At 38.8% G+C, this 16,589-nt stretch overlaps 1 protein-coding gene across 1 annotated transcript in view; it reads right to left on the bottom strand.

Moving 5' to 3' along the window:
* The window catches only part of LRP2 (LDL receptor related protein 2), a 174,581-nt gene that overhangs the window by 117,208 nt on the left and 40,784 nt on the right, over nucleotides 1–16,589 (bottom strand). The window contains exons 11-18 of the mRNA XM_054723511.1: nucleotides 12,884–13,012; nucleotides 10,807–10,976; nucleotides 9,914–10,137; nucleotides 8,323–8,529; nucleotides 5,484–5,686; nucleotides 3,595–3,735; nucleotides 2,226–2,429; nucleotides 500–692 (exon numbers count right to left, since the gene is read on the bottom strand). Of these exons, the coding sequence (XP_054579486.1) occupies nucleotides 500–692; nucleotides 2,226–2,429; nucleotides 3,595–3,735; nucleotides 5,484–5,686; nucleotides 8,323–8,529; nucleotides 9,914–10,137; nucleotides 10,807–10,976; nucleotides 12,884–13,012 (1,471 nt within the window). The remainder of the gene's footprint in view (nucleotides 1–499; nucleotides 693–2,225; nucleotides 2,430–3,594; nucleotides 3,736–5,483; nucleotides 5,687–8,322; nucleotides 8,530–9,913; nucleotides 10,138–10,806; nucleotides 10,977–12,883; nucleotides 13,013–16,589) is intronic.

The following is a 16,589-nucleotide window of genomic DNA, read 5'->3' on the forward strand; positions in this document are numbered from 1 at the left end:
TTAGGTGAACTTGGGTGAGTTTTTTTTGGAATTCTGGACCTCCCTGCCTTAAAGTAAGGGGCCAATTTTGTCTGAGCTGTCTTTTTCTCAAAAAAAAATCCTTGAGGTGGAGCTAAAGGTTAAGGGTTAAGAGAACATAGACTAAAGGTAAGAGTCAAGATAACTAAGGGGGTGTTTTTTTAAGTTTGGCTTTTCAACGGCGATTGCTAAGTTCTGCTGTATATTCATTCCTTCCCTAATGAATCTGTATCACGCTGTTTGGTCCGCTGTAACTGTGGGAGAAAAACAACCACTTCTATTAAGACGAGGGAAGCCGAAACTAAGAAAGTTTTTTTGAAGGAGATGAAGTGATTACTTACACGGATAAAATTTAAGGTGATTTCAATTTATATAGTTAATCTTATATTTGCTGAACTTGCCAAATCCCTATGACATCACTTTTCATTAACTTTAAAAGCTATTCAGTTTCAAGCTCTCGGGAAAACATGAACACGCTTACCCAGCAATAGGATGAACTACGATTGATCGTGGGTTATTTAAATTCCGGATTATTTCTCGTCTCGATTTATCAGCTAGCCTCATGACACTCACGCTCCTATAAGAAAGGTCTGTCCAGTAGAGATTCTTTGAAATCCAGTCAAAAGTCAAACTTTCAACACTTTCCACCCTGTTAGCTGTAAGAATTTCTCTTCCTGTAAGTTAAAATATGGACATGGTTTAAACTAAGCATATTTTAGACATACATTTTCCTACTGCTGCATATATAAATTTTGTGTCAGAGTTGGAGCACATTTCAGTAACATTCAAAATTCTTTTTTTAAAAAGAAACTGAGCTACAACATGAGATGAACCTAGAATATATCCATGCCCAAAAGTTTAGTTCTCAAAGAATGGATATAATTCTGATACATAGAACCAGGAATGATATGGCTTGGGTTTCCTCCCTTGTTCAAGGGAAAAAAAATAATTCTCATCGCAGAACATCTGAAGAAGAGATACCTGAGTTCACATCCACACAAACACCACCCTCAGACAGCTCTGATAAGCCGACACTGCCAGGTACGACTAGGGGATATCTCTGAGGTATGACCGCCCAGCCCTCTCATCAACAGCCTTTCATAGCCACAGTGTTGCCAAGTTTGGAAAAGACCAGCAAAGATACCAGAAAGGAAATCAGAACTAGGTACAAGAGGGGAAAAAAGAAAAGAAAAAAGACCACTTTCCTCTTTGTGAAATTTTTATGCCTTTTCCCTTTTCTCGCCATAGAAAATCTAAATCAGGGTAAACAATCTCAACTTTCTTTCAAAGTAGGAAATACAACCCTTGTGCTTTCTCCATTCATTTTCCAGAAAATTGTAAAACATTCCACCAAAACAGATTTAGAAAACACAATATTGCTAATAGTACTACTAATAATAGCTTGTATTAGCACTTACTTTGAGCCAAGAACTGGCCCACATACTATTGTACAGATGAGGAAACTGAGTCATAGAGAAGTGGGGACACTGCCTTCAAGGTATTTATAATGAAGTGAGAGGGGGGAGGGATGCAATTAATCCGAGTGGGTGCTGTGATGGAGGTAGGCACAGGATGGTATGAGAGCAGTCTCTGAATGGAGCATATGGCAAGGTGGAAGTGTGGAGAAGTTTCCCAAAGGCAGTGGTGAATTGGGGGGCTATAGGAAAGCAAGGACTGGAAGTGAGAGAGAAAGAGAGAGAGAGAGAGAGAGAGAGAGAGAGAGAGAGAGAATTTCACATGATCCAGAGCATGGCTGGAGGTTAATGAGTTAATCAGAGAAGCTAAAAGAGTGGAGGGAATAGGGGGAGGATGGAAAAGGTGAAGTTGTCATGTTCCTGAGGCAGGAGGTATGTGAGAAATGGGATAAAGGTGTCTGTGTAGATATATTGGTTTTGAGGTGGTTGTGGGATGCCCAAAAGGCGACTGACATTATGAATCTGAACCTCAGAAAGCTTGAGTGGAGATTTTTATCAGCACCTGCAAGAAGCAGCCTTCCCAGACCTTGCCCTCATTCCCCAGGTTAGGGGAGAAAAGATCCAGTAAATGCCCTATCAGAAGTCTCCCCACACTGACTTATAATTCCAACATAGATGGCAATCAAAGACATGGAAGGTCTTTTAGTAAAGGATGCTGCTTAAGAAGTGAATGCAAAATTTTACTAAGCAAATTATATTTATTAGCCTTATTATTGAAAGCAGAATTCTCACCTGTGCCATCGATCTTTTGTTTATAAATCATGTCTACTGATGTATCTGAAAAAAAGAGTGTTTTCTCCTGGGCATCAAAATCAATTCCAACAAAGAAAGAAGGATTTCCTGTCACTGGAACCATGACATCCTCCTGGGTAGAGATGTCGAATGGGATCCCTCGCACAGCCACTTCAGATGAAAAGATCAGGAACTGCTTAACAGCTATAGGAAGGAGGACACAGTGTGGTCAGCCACAGCATGGTTCATACCCTCTCTGAATTACATACAAATTACTTATACATCCATAAAGCACATTTTATAATTCTGAAGTAAACATTAAAAAAAAAAAATCTGCAGCCCGGCTATCATGGCTCAGTGGTTAATTATCGACCAATGAAACTGGAAGTCACGGTTCTATTCCCTGTCAGGGCACATGCCTGAGTTGTGGGCTCATCCCCAATAGTGGGTATGCAGGAGGCAGCTGATCAATGATTCTCTCTCATCATTGATGTTTCTATCTCCCTCTTCCTCTCCCTTCCTCGCTGAAATCAATTTTTAAAAAAAGAACTCAAAAGGAAATCCTCTGGGATTTCAAAAGCATAGTTAAAAAGGTAGACAAAGATTTTGGGATGGAGACAAAGGAGAAAGGGAGCCCCAGGAGACCCTAGATGTGGGAATTAAAGGCGAATCCCGAGAGATGTACATGTTGCTCAAACACAGCTCTGTGTAGAAAGGGGAGAGCTGCCTGCCGGGGAAGACGTCCGTGGGCTACAGAAAGTAAAATAGTATGACAGGGCGATGGCCCGAGGCCACGAGCAGCACATAACCCTGCGGGGGCCTGAAGCGGCGGGGGCCAAACATGGCGGGGATCTCCCTTTTCCGCGTCCCGCACAGAAAGAGAGATGAACGAACCGGTTCTAAGTGGAGGCGGCCAGGGATTGAGAAATAATAGAAATAAAGAAAACAAGACGCAGAAATAGATTCACAAAGCTGGGGCTGGGTGGGACGCCATCTTTCCTCTCTCGTGGAGAGGCAGCATGACGACGACGACGACCCCGAGCCACCCAGCAGGTTTATTTTATATCCCCAAAATCCAGGAAGTAACACCAAAACTTAGGATCAAAGGAGCTTATTTGCATTCTTAACTAGGTCCCAGCATTACTGGATTTACATATCTAGTCCCGCCCCTGCTGACACCTGGGCTGCTATGAAGTCAGAACTGGTTAACATGTCCAGCCTCATTGGGGAAGCATGTTCCCAGGGAGTGACTCGGCCAAAGCCCTGAGTTTGGCTGATGATAATTAAGGAAATGCCCAGGTGCCTCCCAGGCGGCCCTCTACATAACCCTGTGCCACCTCCCGAAAGTCAGTCCAAACCAACTTCTTACCAACGCAGCGGTGGCCATCCAGGTCCAGGTCGAAGCCGAAGGTGCACTTGCAGCGGTAACCCAGGCCGTCATTGTCGGTTCTGTGGCTGAGGACGCAGACCTGTTCGCAGCCTCCGTTGTTACCTCCACATGGATTGCTGGCTGGAGGGAAACATGCACAGGGTAAAATCTCGGTTAGAAATGAAGACACATGAAGCCTCTTTTGTGCCCTGTAGGTGAAATAAAATAATGGCTTTAAAATTCAGAGGCATTGCTATGGGTAGCTACTATCTACACTCACCCCTAGATGCACTGGCCCTCTCAATTTCACTTCTCTCCCATCTACTCTCAAAGTAGTGGTGGCAAAAAAAAAAACAAGATTCCTGCAACTGGATCATTTGGGAGGTTCCTTTTCCCCCATAGTTGTGTCTGCTAGCCTCAATGATTGGGAAATAGCTGTTTCCCTCCACCCTCTGAAAAAAAATACCTTAAGTGTTATTTTACCATTCATAAGATATAACTATAACTCACTGGATGCTTACTCTGTAAGTAAACCAACTCACAACCAATGAATCTAAAAGGTAAGTAGTAGTACCCCAATTCCACAGAAGAGGAAATCAAGTCTCCAAAGGATAGAACAATTTGCCCAAGATTATTCAGTGGCCCACCAACCAGCTACACTCAATTCAGATCTGACTTCAAAACCCTGCAAGTTTGCAACAAACCAGTTTATACTTCCAAAAACCGCCCTCAAACACAAGGACTTTGGGAAGCTCACTGTACACAATGCTGCCACAGATAAAAATGTTACATGTGCTTTTGAAATTCTCTTCTTGGCCTTTGACTTATTCCTTAAAATACTCTCTTTATCATCTCAGGTGGATTGATTTGGAGAAACAACAGCCAGATATTATTCTGAGGCAAATAATAGAAATAAGTTGAATGATATAAAATTGGGCAATATATTTGGTCAAAGGCTCATGAATTGACTATTCCAAATAGAAATTTAAGAAATGTTTTCAGATATAGTATGTATTTTCATATAAAGTGTATGTTTTCCAAGGAGAACTACATTGAAGGATATTGATCTGAATGTTTTGGTTCTAGTGGATGGTTTCTTTTAAAAAAAAAAATCAACGTAATTATAGTCTTTCTCCTTCAAATAGGTGGAATCAAATATCTGACTCAAAGTGGCAAGAGTGGCGGTTTAGGGGAGATTCGAGATCTGTCACTTAACACAAAGAGTTTTAAAGTGAAATGTCATTCACTAATATTAAGATTTCTATAATCATAAATTTTCATATCTTTTATTTGATATACAAGCAAATACAGGAACTGTATATAGTCCACATAGTCACGTCAATCTAAAACCGTGAAACACAAACAAAACTTACTATAAGAGACTAAACAGTGCCTATATAAAAAATCTCTTTTTTTTAAATAAGTGACCAGACAGTCACCAAATCCAATTTGCCTGTGGCAGACCTAATGCAAACTAAAGGACAGGTGTCTTACATGTAAAACAGGGAAGAAGGGGAAATGGCTCTGACAATACCTAAAGTGAGCACTTCGGCATGTCATTGTCTTCTTCTGGGACTCGGTTTCCTCAACTATAATATTATAGGGTTGTATTACAAGATTCCTCCCAGTACAATGAAGATAGTTATTTTGGTTTGTTTTGTTTCCTGCTATCACCACATGATCTAGCCAGTGACAATAAATATCTGTTAAATTCATCTCTTAGTTCCCCGCAGAGTCAATTTCAGAAGATTTAACTCTCTAGGTAACCATTCACATATTTGAGAATACCATCCAAATCTCATGCGATCCCCAATCATTAACTTCATAGCTTTGAGAAAACCTTTCTTCCAAGGCCAGTACCTAATGGTTTCTATTGCTGTGGGGCTTACCGTGGGGCTGCCTGACGGAGTGGAAAACAGTCACTCCAAAGGGCCTCAGGGAAGACTGGTAGTACACTTGTGGGTTGGTCTCAGTGAACTTGTTTGCCTTCATTACAGCCATCTTTGTCCAATCCGTAAAGAATACACTATCTTCAAACAAGCTTATTCCAAAGGGATGAGGAATGCGTGAGCCTCCATGAAGCACGGTCTTCCTGTTACAAAAGATACATAGCATACAATTTTTTGTTTGTTTTGCTTTATTTTGATTAAAAGTCAAATTAGTTCAAGCAAATGCATAAAAGGTTAAATAAATTTCTTGTTACATATTTAGAATTTATAGATAAAATAGATATATTTCCATCTACATTTGATAGAAGTATAGTCATGTCTCTTGGAAAAGACCCTTGAAACTTAAATTCCAGGCCCAATCCTAACTTGTTCTAGATTTTTTTTTTTTTTTTTTTTTTTTTTTTTAGAAATTGCCATTTTCACACTTGGTAATTCATTTTAAGGTTGCCCCACATAGAAAAGGGCTAAGATGTGACATGTCATTTTGAAATCCATACGTGAAAGAGTGTAACAGGGAACAGAAGTGTGGTAGAGGATGCCTTCTACATTGACCTCACACTGGACCACTGACCATTCCTCGGCAATTAGGGTGCAGGTCACTGAGTGGGAGAGTTCAATCCACAGCAATCACACAGACCTGTTCTTGATGTCAATCTAGTGCTGGGGTGGGCAACCTTTCTTCTGCCAGGGGCCCTTTAGATATTTATAACATCATTCGAGGGCCATACAAAATTATCAACTTAAAAGTTGGCCCACTATATTTAGTCAAATATTTAATTAACTCACCCCTAGAGCCTTAGCAGGGCAGGCCAAATGATTTCTCGAGCTTTATACGGCCCAAAGGCCTATCGTTCCCCACCACTGGTCTGGTGAGAGCAAAAAAACAGTGCTATACCACTCTAAGGCTCTACTTGATGAAACTCTAAATTAATCATACTTGTAATAGAGGCGCAGCATGCCCAGAGTTATTTAAATGGGGAGAAAACAGAAGTGAAAGGTGCCAAAGAGTGCCTGTCAGGACAACATCCACGTGAATGATTAATTCAGTTAGGCCATATTTTAAAAAGTGAAGTGGAAAATAACCCGAGGAAAAACTCATTCTTTTTTTGTTTGTTTGTTTTCTTTTGGCATAATAAGACAAAGAAAAATCTGAGCAGCCCCTGAAAACTGAAAAGCACAATAGAACTCAAAGACTTGAAGATACTAACACTGGAAATACTATAGGAGAGAAGAAAAAAAAAAAAAAAAGAAATCTAAGGTGGCAAGTTAGCACACACTTTGAAACATTCAGTAACGACATGGTACGTTAAGATTGGAGAATGGTTTTCTTTTTCAGTTAGCAAATTCCAGAACCCTGAATGCCACCTGCTGGCAAAGCAAGAGGCAATGACTTTATGACTTCAGCTGTACTCGTGAGCTTTATTATCTCTTTGCTGTTTCCTCACAGCCAGCAAACTACTCATATCTTTCTGAAACTATCCTTTATGTTTTAGTTTAACCTTAGCATTAAAATATTTGGATTATATAATATAATGCTGTGAAAGAGAAAAAATAGGGCATTTTTCAACTGCTCTTATATGACTTATCAGTTTAACAAATATTTTTTTTCATTCAATTAATTCATACTCTCACTATAGGAAACAGTTTCAATGATAAAAAGTCATAGCCTTAATGTCCAATCACTTGATTTAACTAAGTAGAGACTGTTCTAAGCACATATAATCCACTGTGATACCATCCTTATCCTACCTAATAATAGACAAATATGCAAATTGACCGCACCTTCGCTACGCCCGCCAACCAATCAGGACGAGTATGCAAATTACCCCCAACAAAGATGGCGGCTAATTTGCATATCAAGACAGCTTAGAAAGATGCTGAAGGGAGCAAAGCTGCGGAGAAGCAAGCAAGCCAGGGGGGGAGGAGAAGGGAGGAGCGGAGGCGGGGCGGGGTAGAGTGCAGCAGGAAACCCTATTGCAGGATTTTTCCTGCAATGGGAACGCTAGTGAAAGATATAAAGGAGAAAACAAAACTATATAATATGCCTTTCATTGAGAAGGCAATAAAATCCAGACATTTTGAAAATTTTAACTGGTCAATTTATTGGCTGAATGCACAAAGTAATTTATCTTGGCAATTTTAAGACCAATTTTTGAAAATACCAAAAGAAAAGGACCTAAAATAGTTAAAAATTTAAATAATATATAGTTAGTTCTAATCAGACTAATAAGATGAAGAAAATATATGCCATAGTCTATGTTCAAATATTCTGTTTATGTAAGTATCTTTGAAGTATATCAGGTAAAAATACGAGTCAGAATTTCTCTTTGAAATTTGAAATATAAACAAGGGCAGAGTAAAATCCAATTATTTTCCACCAGAAAATGTTAAATAAATAATAAATCATTTATTTATTGGGGGGATGTTAGAAAGCTTAAAGACAAAGTTATCTTTCAAAATCAACCATAAGGGACCCAGAGTATAATGTTCCTGGATATAAGTGAAATCAGGAGTTAATGAAAACAATGTGCTTTATATAAGAGTGAAAGAGGGGTTGGGAGGAGAAATCAAAGAACAATGTTCTAGGTAATATTTAATGACTGTACTATGGAACACAAAAGAAGTTAAAACTAAGAGCAGGTCACCATGCGAATGTCAATACAAAGGTCATTCAAGCTATAATGTCAACCAAAACCAATATTTTTAAGTATGGTCCTTTGGTATTCCTTCCCATAAGTACTTTCCCTAAACTCATAAAGTTATAAAAAGTACTTCTTACCTTTGAGTTCCATCATAAGTTACAGTCTCAATGTAATCAAACCGGGAGTCAACCCAGTAAACACGCTTTAATACCAGATCCAGAGTTATCCCAGCAGGCCATCCCAGCTTTGTTTTAACCAAATCTTTACGGTTAGTGCCATCCATGAAAGCCCTTTCCACCGTAGGTCCCCCAGAAAGGCTGTCCAAATCTGAGAAAAATAAGTATCTATAAAAGAAAAACAAAAGGTGAAAGAAGAGTCAGTTACTTTACAAGCTTACCTGAAATATTTTTTTTAATTGTGTTTAGATCAATGGAAATTTCCTCCAGCTGATTAGAGAACTGGGGGTATAAAATAACACAGAAATTAAAAAGCATTAAAAATCAGAGACTAAGAAGGCCAGTCAGGAGAGGCAACAATTCCAAATAACAACTACTAAAATGCACTAATAAGGTAGCCTAAAAATTCATATCCACCCTCCTAACTTTCTCCCCTGTCCCCTGGCTTTTTCACTTCTATTTTTTACACCCAGGAAAGCTTACAAATACATTTTAAAATAGCTATCAAGCCATTTTCCTCCTTCATTCCCCATTCTAAGGCTTAGTCTATAGAACATATCCATTTTCAAGGAAGAACAGCAGATATCAGGAAGTAGGAATGAATAATCACCATTCACCAACACTTTAGTAGCCTCAAGTTTATTCAAGGTTCCTAAGACAGCTGAGAAAAACCCTAAGAGAAAGCTACATTTTCTATAACTGTTCTCAAATGTGGAGATCAGGAATATTTGGATGTATACCTGGAGAAAAGTAAGCATTATTGGTCTTACTGGGTTGATCTACACTAAACAACTTGTACTGCGTTATTAACATTGACATCCCAACCCCAGTCTGTAACAAAACAAAACAAAACAAAACAAAAACAAAAAAACACTAAAAGGGATAGTTCAGATCTTATTTCCCCAATTTAAAAAACTTCCAATTCTACAGCCAATTCATGCTAGAGTGATCATCTTAATAATAGTGAAACAAAAGTAATATTTAGTTGTAACAATATTATTAGATTGAGTCAGAACAGAGTCCAATCTCTCAGCCAAGCAAATATGGCAAACATTAAGAATAAAATTTATGCCCTAGCTGGTTTGGCTCAGTGGATAGAACATCAGCCTGTGGACTGAAGGGTCCCAGGTTCGATTCCGGTAAAGGGCACATGCCTGGGTTGCGGGCTTGATCCCCATTGGGGGACGTGCAGAAGGCAGCCAATCAATGATTCTCTCTCATCATTGATATTTCTATCTCTCTTTCCCTCTCCCTTCCTCTCTGAAATCAATAAAGATTTAAAAAAAAAAAAAGAATAAAATTCATACACCTAAAACATCACATTTTTAGTATTCCATATGTTTTTGGATTACATATTCTCAAATGAGGTTCTACTTAGCCAACTCCTTTACAGCTTCTAGGAACAGAAATATAAAGTAAACATAGGTTCTAGAGCACAGAGCCTAAAAAGAAATCATAATTAACCTTCAATTAGTCCAATGGATGTCTTATGTATAGGGAAAGAGACAAAACTCCAAAAATACTGGAATCAGTACACCTTCACATCACTTACCCAACAGTTGGGTCCAGGGCAATTCCTCTAGGATGCCCCAAGTTTTCCGTTATAAGGACAACCCGGTGGCTTCCATCCAAATTGGCCATATCTATACGGTTGACCTTGGTCTCCACCATATAAAGTTTATTATTGACCCAGTCCACAGCCAGATTCTCGGGATCATCAATAGAAACATTGATAACTTCTTGGATATCTAAACCATTAATATTAACTGAAAAAACCTGAAAGAAAAACCCAGATTATTATACCTCTTAAAAATTCTATACAACTTAATTGAATTAGAATTTTATTAATGGTACAAGGAAATGTAAGAGAGAGAAATAAAATTCCATATAACTCTTTAGGAGTCTAAAATTTGTTTTAAAAATCACCACCACATTACTCAAAGTTGAAGTTAAATCCATCACACTTTCCAGATAAGTCGGTATAATAAAAATTTGGCTGTTAGTCAAAATACTGTCAATATTTGTTACCCAACCCTCGATTATGATTCCATTTAGAAGATGAAGGTAAAATCTGATTTTTATCATACGGGATAGCAGAGTACTTTTTGCATTTTAAATGATCAAGTTTCAAAAATTACTACCAAATATCTATCCAGTTTTGAAAGAATGTCTACTATTTCTTTTAATTAGGCTTTTGGACTCCATTTCGAATAAAATTAAAAGTTGCTCAAGGCTAATCCATATAATAGACTGCTTTGTTTAAAGTTCCCATGTAATAGTATAGCATGGAAAAAGGTGCTGATTAACATAAAATATCTCAAGGGCCTTTTTTGTTAGAAAACAAAGAAACTTTTCCCTCTTCTCCCCCCAAAGAAAAAAGCTATCAACACTTTGTGCTTGGGGTTCTATCAGCTCCCAAGCTATGCTCCTGAAATTTCTATTTACCTTATCTAGCACGGTGTCAGTCCAAAAGACTCTTTGTAGGTGATAGTGAAAATCCACACCCACAGCCACTCCACGATTTTGAGATGCTACCAGGACCTCAAAGGATCTTCCATGAATATCACCAATTAGCAAATCTTGACCATTGGAGAAGATAACAGAGGCCTCACGAGCTAAATGTGAAAAAGGAAGCCATTATCACTCCTTCAAATGAACAAAGATAATGATGTAACTTATAATTAATATGCTTTTCTGCTGTTTCAAATATGTTCTATGTATTTCTTATTTAAAAATAAACTTCTGAAGCAGACATATAGGTGTCACTCTATCTATTTTACAGATGGGCAAACTGAGGAACAAAGATTATTAAGGAAGTGTCCAAAGTCACAGTAAATTAGGAACAGAGTCTGCCAAGATATCAAGAGTCCTGACTGCTAGTCCAATGTACTTTCAATTAAACTGAGGGGATTATATCAGATTTTTTTTCAAGAATCCTTGATGAAATAGGCACTTTATCCCAGGTGCAATTTTAGATTGTGTAAAACACAGACTCATTTTAAGAATTACTGGGAAATCACATGGCAATGATGGAGCTAAATCTTCTATATTTATATACCCACAAACATGCAAAACGAGTAAGATTATACATCATGGTCCTATTTACAATAGCAAAGGAAAAAAAAAAAAAAACCTCATAAACACAAACAGTATGGTGGTTACCAGAGGGAAGGGGCTGGGGTCAAGGGGGTTATACATATGGTGATAGAAGATGACTTGACTTGGGTGGTGGACCCACAATACAATAGGCAGATCATGTGTCATAGAAATGTACACTTGAAACCTACATAATCTTATTAACTAATGTCAACCCAATAAATTTAATTTTAAAAATTCTTTCAGCTTAAAAGTGTTTTCAGCTTTAAAAAAATTGATATAAAAGTCCATTAGTAGGGGACTAGTTAAATAAATTATGTACATCCAAAACAATGGATTAGGTCACCATTATGCTACTACTAGAATGAGAAAGAGCTCTCTGCATTGATATGAAAAACTCTTGAAAATATATTATGTAACATAAGCAAGATGCAAAACTGTGTGTAGCTTACTATTATATATGTAAAAATAAGGTTAAATATCTATATTTGTATATTCTTACTTATGCATTTAACAATCCCTAGTATTGAAATAAACAATGACTATCCATGGGAAAGTGGAAATGAAAACTGGGCATAGGGAAACAGATGAAGAAGATATTTTACTATTTAATTTAATTACTTCTTGTAATTAAAATTTTTAGTGTATGAACATATTATCTATACAAAAATAAATTTCTTAAAAATCAGCTGTACCTAAAAATTAATGCACAGTAAATGAAGTATTTCTACTCAAAAATAACTAGCCATTCATCAATCATGTGAGCAGATAATTAAGTTTCAGAAGGCCACCAAAGGCACTTCAAAATCAAGTGGGGGGCAGGGGGGTTGGGAAAAAGAGTAAAGTTGAAATCTTCTCACCTAAAAATTCATAGTGACAAAAAATGCATTGGGAGAGTTATCTTTTTTAACAGATTTTCCCCATGATTTTTCTCTACTATAGTACTCTTAGATTGATTCCAACAAAACACCCAGAAACAGGGCATTCTCACAAACTGTAATCCAAATTTAGCAAGTCCATTTTGAACCATCCCTAAATTTTGCATAAACAATGCCAAAATTATTTCTATAGATACCTGTCACCTACATTTGTGGTAGGTAAACTAATTAAAATATAGATGCTCAAGTAGGTCAAATGTAGGCATAAAATTTATTCCACAATTAAATGTGGTGGGTGACACAATAGTCCAAGCCCCAAGTGAACAAGCAACCAATAAAAAAAATTATTAATGATCATCAATAATTCAAAAATTAGTCCCTAATAATCAAAGTGGAAATTCATGTTGACCCAGGCGCCACTCTTGATTTGTGATGATTAATCCTGCCATCTGCATAAATGCTGTTATTTCTTTTGTCATCTGCTCTGGAAGGAGGAAATTAGTCACAAGTATAGTGTTCAGAGATACAAGTGTCCTTCTTTTACTCACAGGAAGTATTGGCTTTGCAATGCCGCTCATGCTCCAAGATATAGCCTTCTGCACAGTGGCACCGGTGATGGCCTACTCGGTCTTCACACATCTGGTCACAAACTCCCCATACCTGGCAATCATCAAAATCTGCCATATGGGAAATAAACATTGGCAATGATGTTTACCAACATTTCTTGATCACCCTCTGAAAAAAATCTTGGACAAGCTGTGCCGGAATATGGTGACAACCCTGTCTAAATAAACACCCTCTGAAGGTAGCACAGAATCTAGACATACAATAAAAATAGGAATTCAGAGCAGGCATCTGTAGGGTGAGGAAAACCCAACAGCATTTAAATAAGTTTTTAAAAATCTACATGAAGACAACTTTACAGAAGATGCACAATGCTGCCTGGATTCCTAGTCCTGTGGAATTGCATTTCATTTATTAATATTGGTTTATAAAATATCTGAATTTTTATGTAAATGCTTCCCTTTAAAACTGTCCTTTATTATATGGTAGCCACTAGCTTTCTAAGGCTTCTTAGATTTTTACTTAGATTAAATAAAATAACCTGCAACATTTTAAGTGCTCAATAGCTACTTATGATTAGTGTTTACCATACTGGAGAACACAGATATGGAACATCTCCATCAAAGCAGAAAGTTCTATTGGATAGTGCTACTTCAAAAAAAGTAAGGCCCACCCATCATCCTCTTCCCCTTCTTGAAAAAAAAAAAAAGTAAGACCTGCTTTATATGCAGCCCCTCAATAAGACACAAATCTGTGACGGCAATAAACTACTTGGAAAGGTCTCTTCTAATGTCAAAAATCAGCCCTAACTGGTTTGGCTCAGTGGATAGAGCCTCAGCCTGCAGACTGAAAGGTCCCAGGTTCGACCCTGGTCAAGGGTTGCGGGCATATCCCCAGTAGGAGGTGTGCAGGAGGCAGCTGATTGATGTTTCTCTCTCATCAATGTTTCTAATTCTCTATCCTTCTCCCTTCCTCTCTGTAAAAAATCAGTAAAATACATTTTTTTAAAAAATCATCCTGGCTACTGTGGTTCAGTGGTTGAGTGTCGACATATGAACCAGGAAGTCAAGGTTTGATTCCTTGACTTGGCCTGGGTTGCATCCCCATTAGAGGGTGTGCAGGAGGCAGCTGATCAATGATTTTCTCTCATCATTTCTCTCTCCCTCTCCCTTCCTTTCTGAAATCAATAAAACTATTTTTTAAATCATAACCAAAATGAAATTAAAATTATTTTGACATGAAAAGTACTTCTCTTCTGCTTTTCATTAACTTATTACTCATTCATTTAATCACTGTTTATTGAAAGTCCATTACATGATAGAGCTCGGTTCAATGCCATCGTAGTCCCACTGTGTAAAACAGTGATTCAAACCCTGGCTGGGTGGCTCAGTTGGTTGGAATGCCACCCTATACACCAAAAGGTTGCATAACCTCAAGTCTAGAATCGTCTAGATTTCTGGATCTGATTATATTTACAGCAAATGTCAGAGCTTTGAATTGGATTCTACCACACCTGCTGATGGCCCACCATCTCATGACTCCTTAACAAGAAATGGGAATAAGCTAATGATCCTAGTCTTCTCAAATATAACAACATGTGCCAGAATATTTTTCTTTCCAATGATTGTAACTAATAAAAAAAATTGATCTAATTTGAACATGACAAGATAAAAGGACATGTGACTAAATAAAAAAAGGCTTCATTGATCTATCTCTTCTGTGCCCTCCCCTCCACCCTGAGAAAACAGCACCTGAGGCTTCGCCTCAGTAGGAATGAAAGTACAGGACATTCGCCCTCAAACTTCTAGAGTGTCATGACCTCGTCTGGAATGCAAGACAGATGAGACTATGCTTAAGGGTCTGAAGTCACCTTGGAGAAAACAAAAAGTAGAAAAGACATAACTAGAATTTAGGGGTGCAAATACCCCTCCTATCATGTGTGTATAAATCCCTGTCACTTTTAGTGACACAAAACTATATTCTCCATTTGCAGAAAAATAAAGTCTAATTAATATCCATAGTCAATTAAACCTAAAGGCAAGAAAGTAGACTTAAGTATTTTTTTTAATCTTCACTGAGGATATTTTTCCATTGATTTTTAGAGACAGTGGAAGAGAGAGGGAAAGACAGAGAGAAACATCGATGTGAGTGAAACACACCAGTTGGTTGCCTCCTGCATGTGCCCTGACCAGGGCCCGGGCCGGGGAGGAGCCTGCAACCTCAGTACATGCACTTGGCCAGAATCAAACCCGGACACTGCAGTCCGCAGGCCAATGCTCTATCCACTGAGCCAAACCGGCTAGAGCTAGACCTAAGTATTTTCATGAGCATAGGATAGGTAGTGAAAACTATATAAAAAACTAACATTGCTTTACAATATCCACCTCCCACCCTGTTACTTTTCTTTCCTTTTTACACTTTGTCCCTTCAAACTAACAAATACCGGTTTGAAAATAATTCAAAAATCCTTGGAAATGCTCTAATCCTTGTGGCTGTGTGAAATCCCACCATGCTGAATGACCTTTCTGCCCTAACTCTGCACCACGATGTCATTCCCTCAACAAATAGCCTGTCCTGTCAATCAGAAATAATAGTCCTGTAACTGCCTCAGCACACCACCAGGTCAAGATTACCAGCAGCAGATGAATGGGTTCCGTGTCAGGATTATTTAATTTTATTTTTGATCATGACTGAGGCATTCACTGGGGAGCCATGTCTAAGATGATAAACGTTGCATAGGTTTTCAACACCTGATGCTTCAGTAATGAGCCAGCCACACAGAGGATGACAGCCATACAGAGAGTATTTGTCAAATTAAAATGCATGAAAGAACAAACCAGAAAGATTTGAAGATGGCGGCAGAGGTACTCACCACCTCCCACAACCACATCAAAATTACAACTAAAATATAGAACAACCATCATCCAGAACCGCTTGAAAGCTGGATGAATGGAAGTCCTACAACTGGAGAAGTAAAGAAGAAAGTATACTGAGGCTGATAGGAGGTGGGGAGGAATAGAACCGGCTGGTCCAGCACCCACATGTGCCGCTTTTTTAATCGGGAGGGAGGTCATCTCTGCAGAGGCTGCCCAGAGAAGCAAGGGCTCCCAGCCCCACACCAGACCCCCAGCCCAGGATCCCAGACCTGGGAAAAGAAGTGCCTGCGGGCAGTAAGAACTACAGGCTGTAAAAACCAGTGCAGATTGGGGCTCAGTGACACAGAGGCTGCTGGAGACACAGCTGTTTCCCTTAAAAGGCCAGCACTACAAACTGAACTTAATAAGGTCTGCTTCTTCTGAGCTTCAGCACCAGGGTGAGGCTCTGGGAGACACATACAAGGAGGAACTGGATTACTGGGGCAGGAACTCGGGGGCAGCTTTCTCCCTGACAGACGTGCCCACAGGAATCATTGTTCCTATGCTGGGACCTACCAGGTCACAGGGCTCACTGACAGTCATTTCTATTTACTCCACCCTGACTATTCCCTAAGACTCTGCCTCATCCATTTAAAACCCCACCCAAGCTGTGTGCAGCAGCTTTTGCATATGAATGGCCTGTCTTTGCTCAGGCTAAAATCTGTCAAACAAGCTGCAGCTGGGTCTGGGAGCTCCAAACCTATCAATAAAAGGCCCAATACCTGGCACCAGCACCAGCCTGCCTTGCTTCATAGCTGAGCCTAATCTGGGCACT

This window comes from Eptesicus fuscus, chromosome 11 (genome assembly GCF_027574615.1).
Source record: "Eptesicus fuscus isolate TK198812 chromosome 11, DD_ASM_mEF_20220401, whole genome shotgun sequence".
Lineage (NCBI taxonomy): Eukaryota > Metazoa > Chordata > Mammalia > Chiroptera > Vespertilionidae > Eptesicus > Eptesicus fuscus.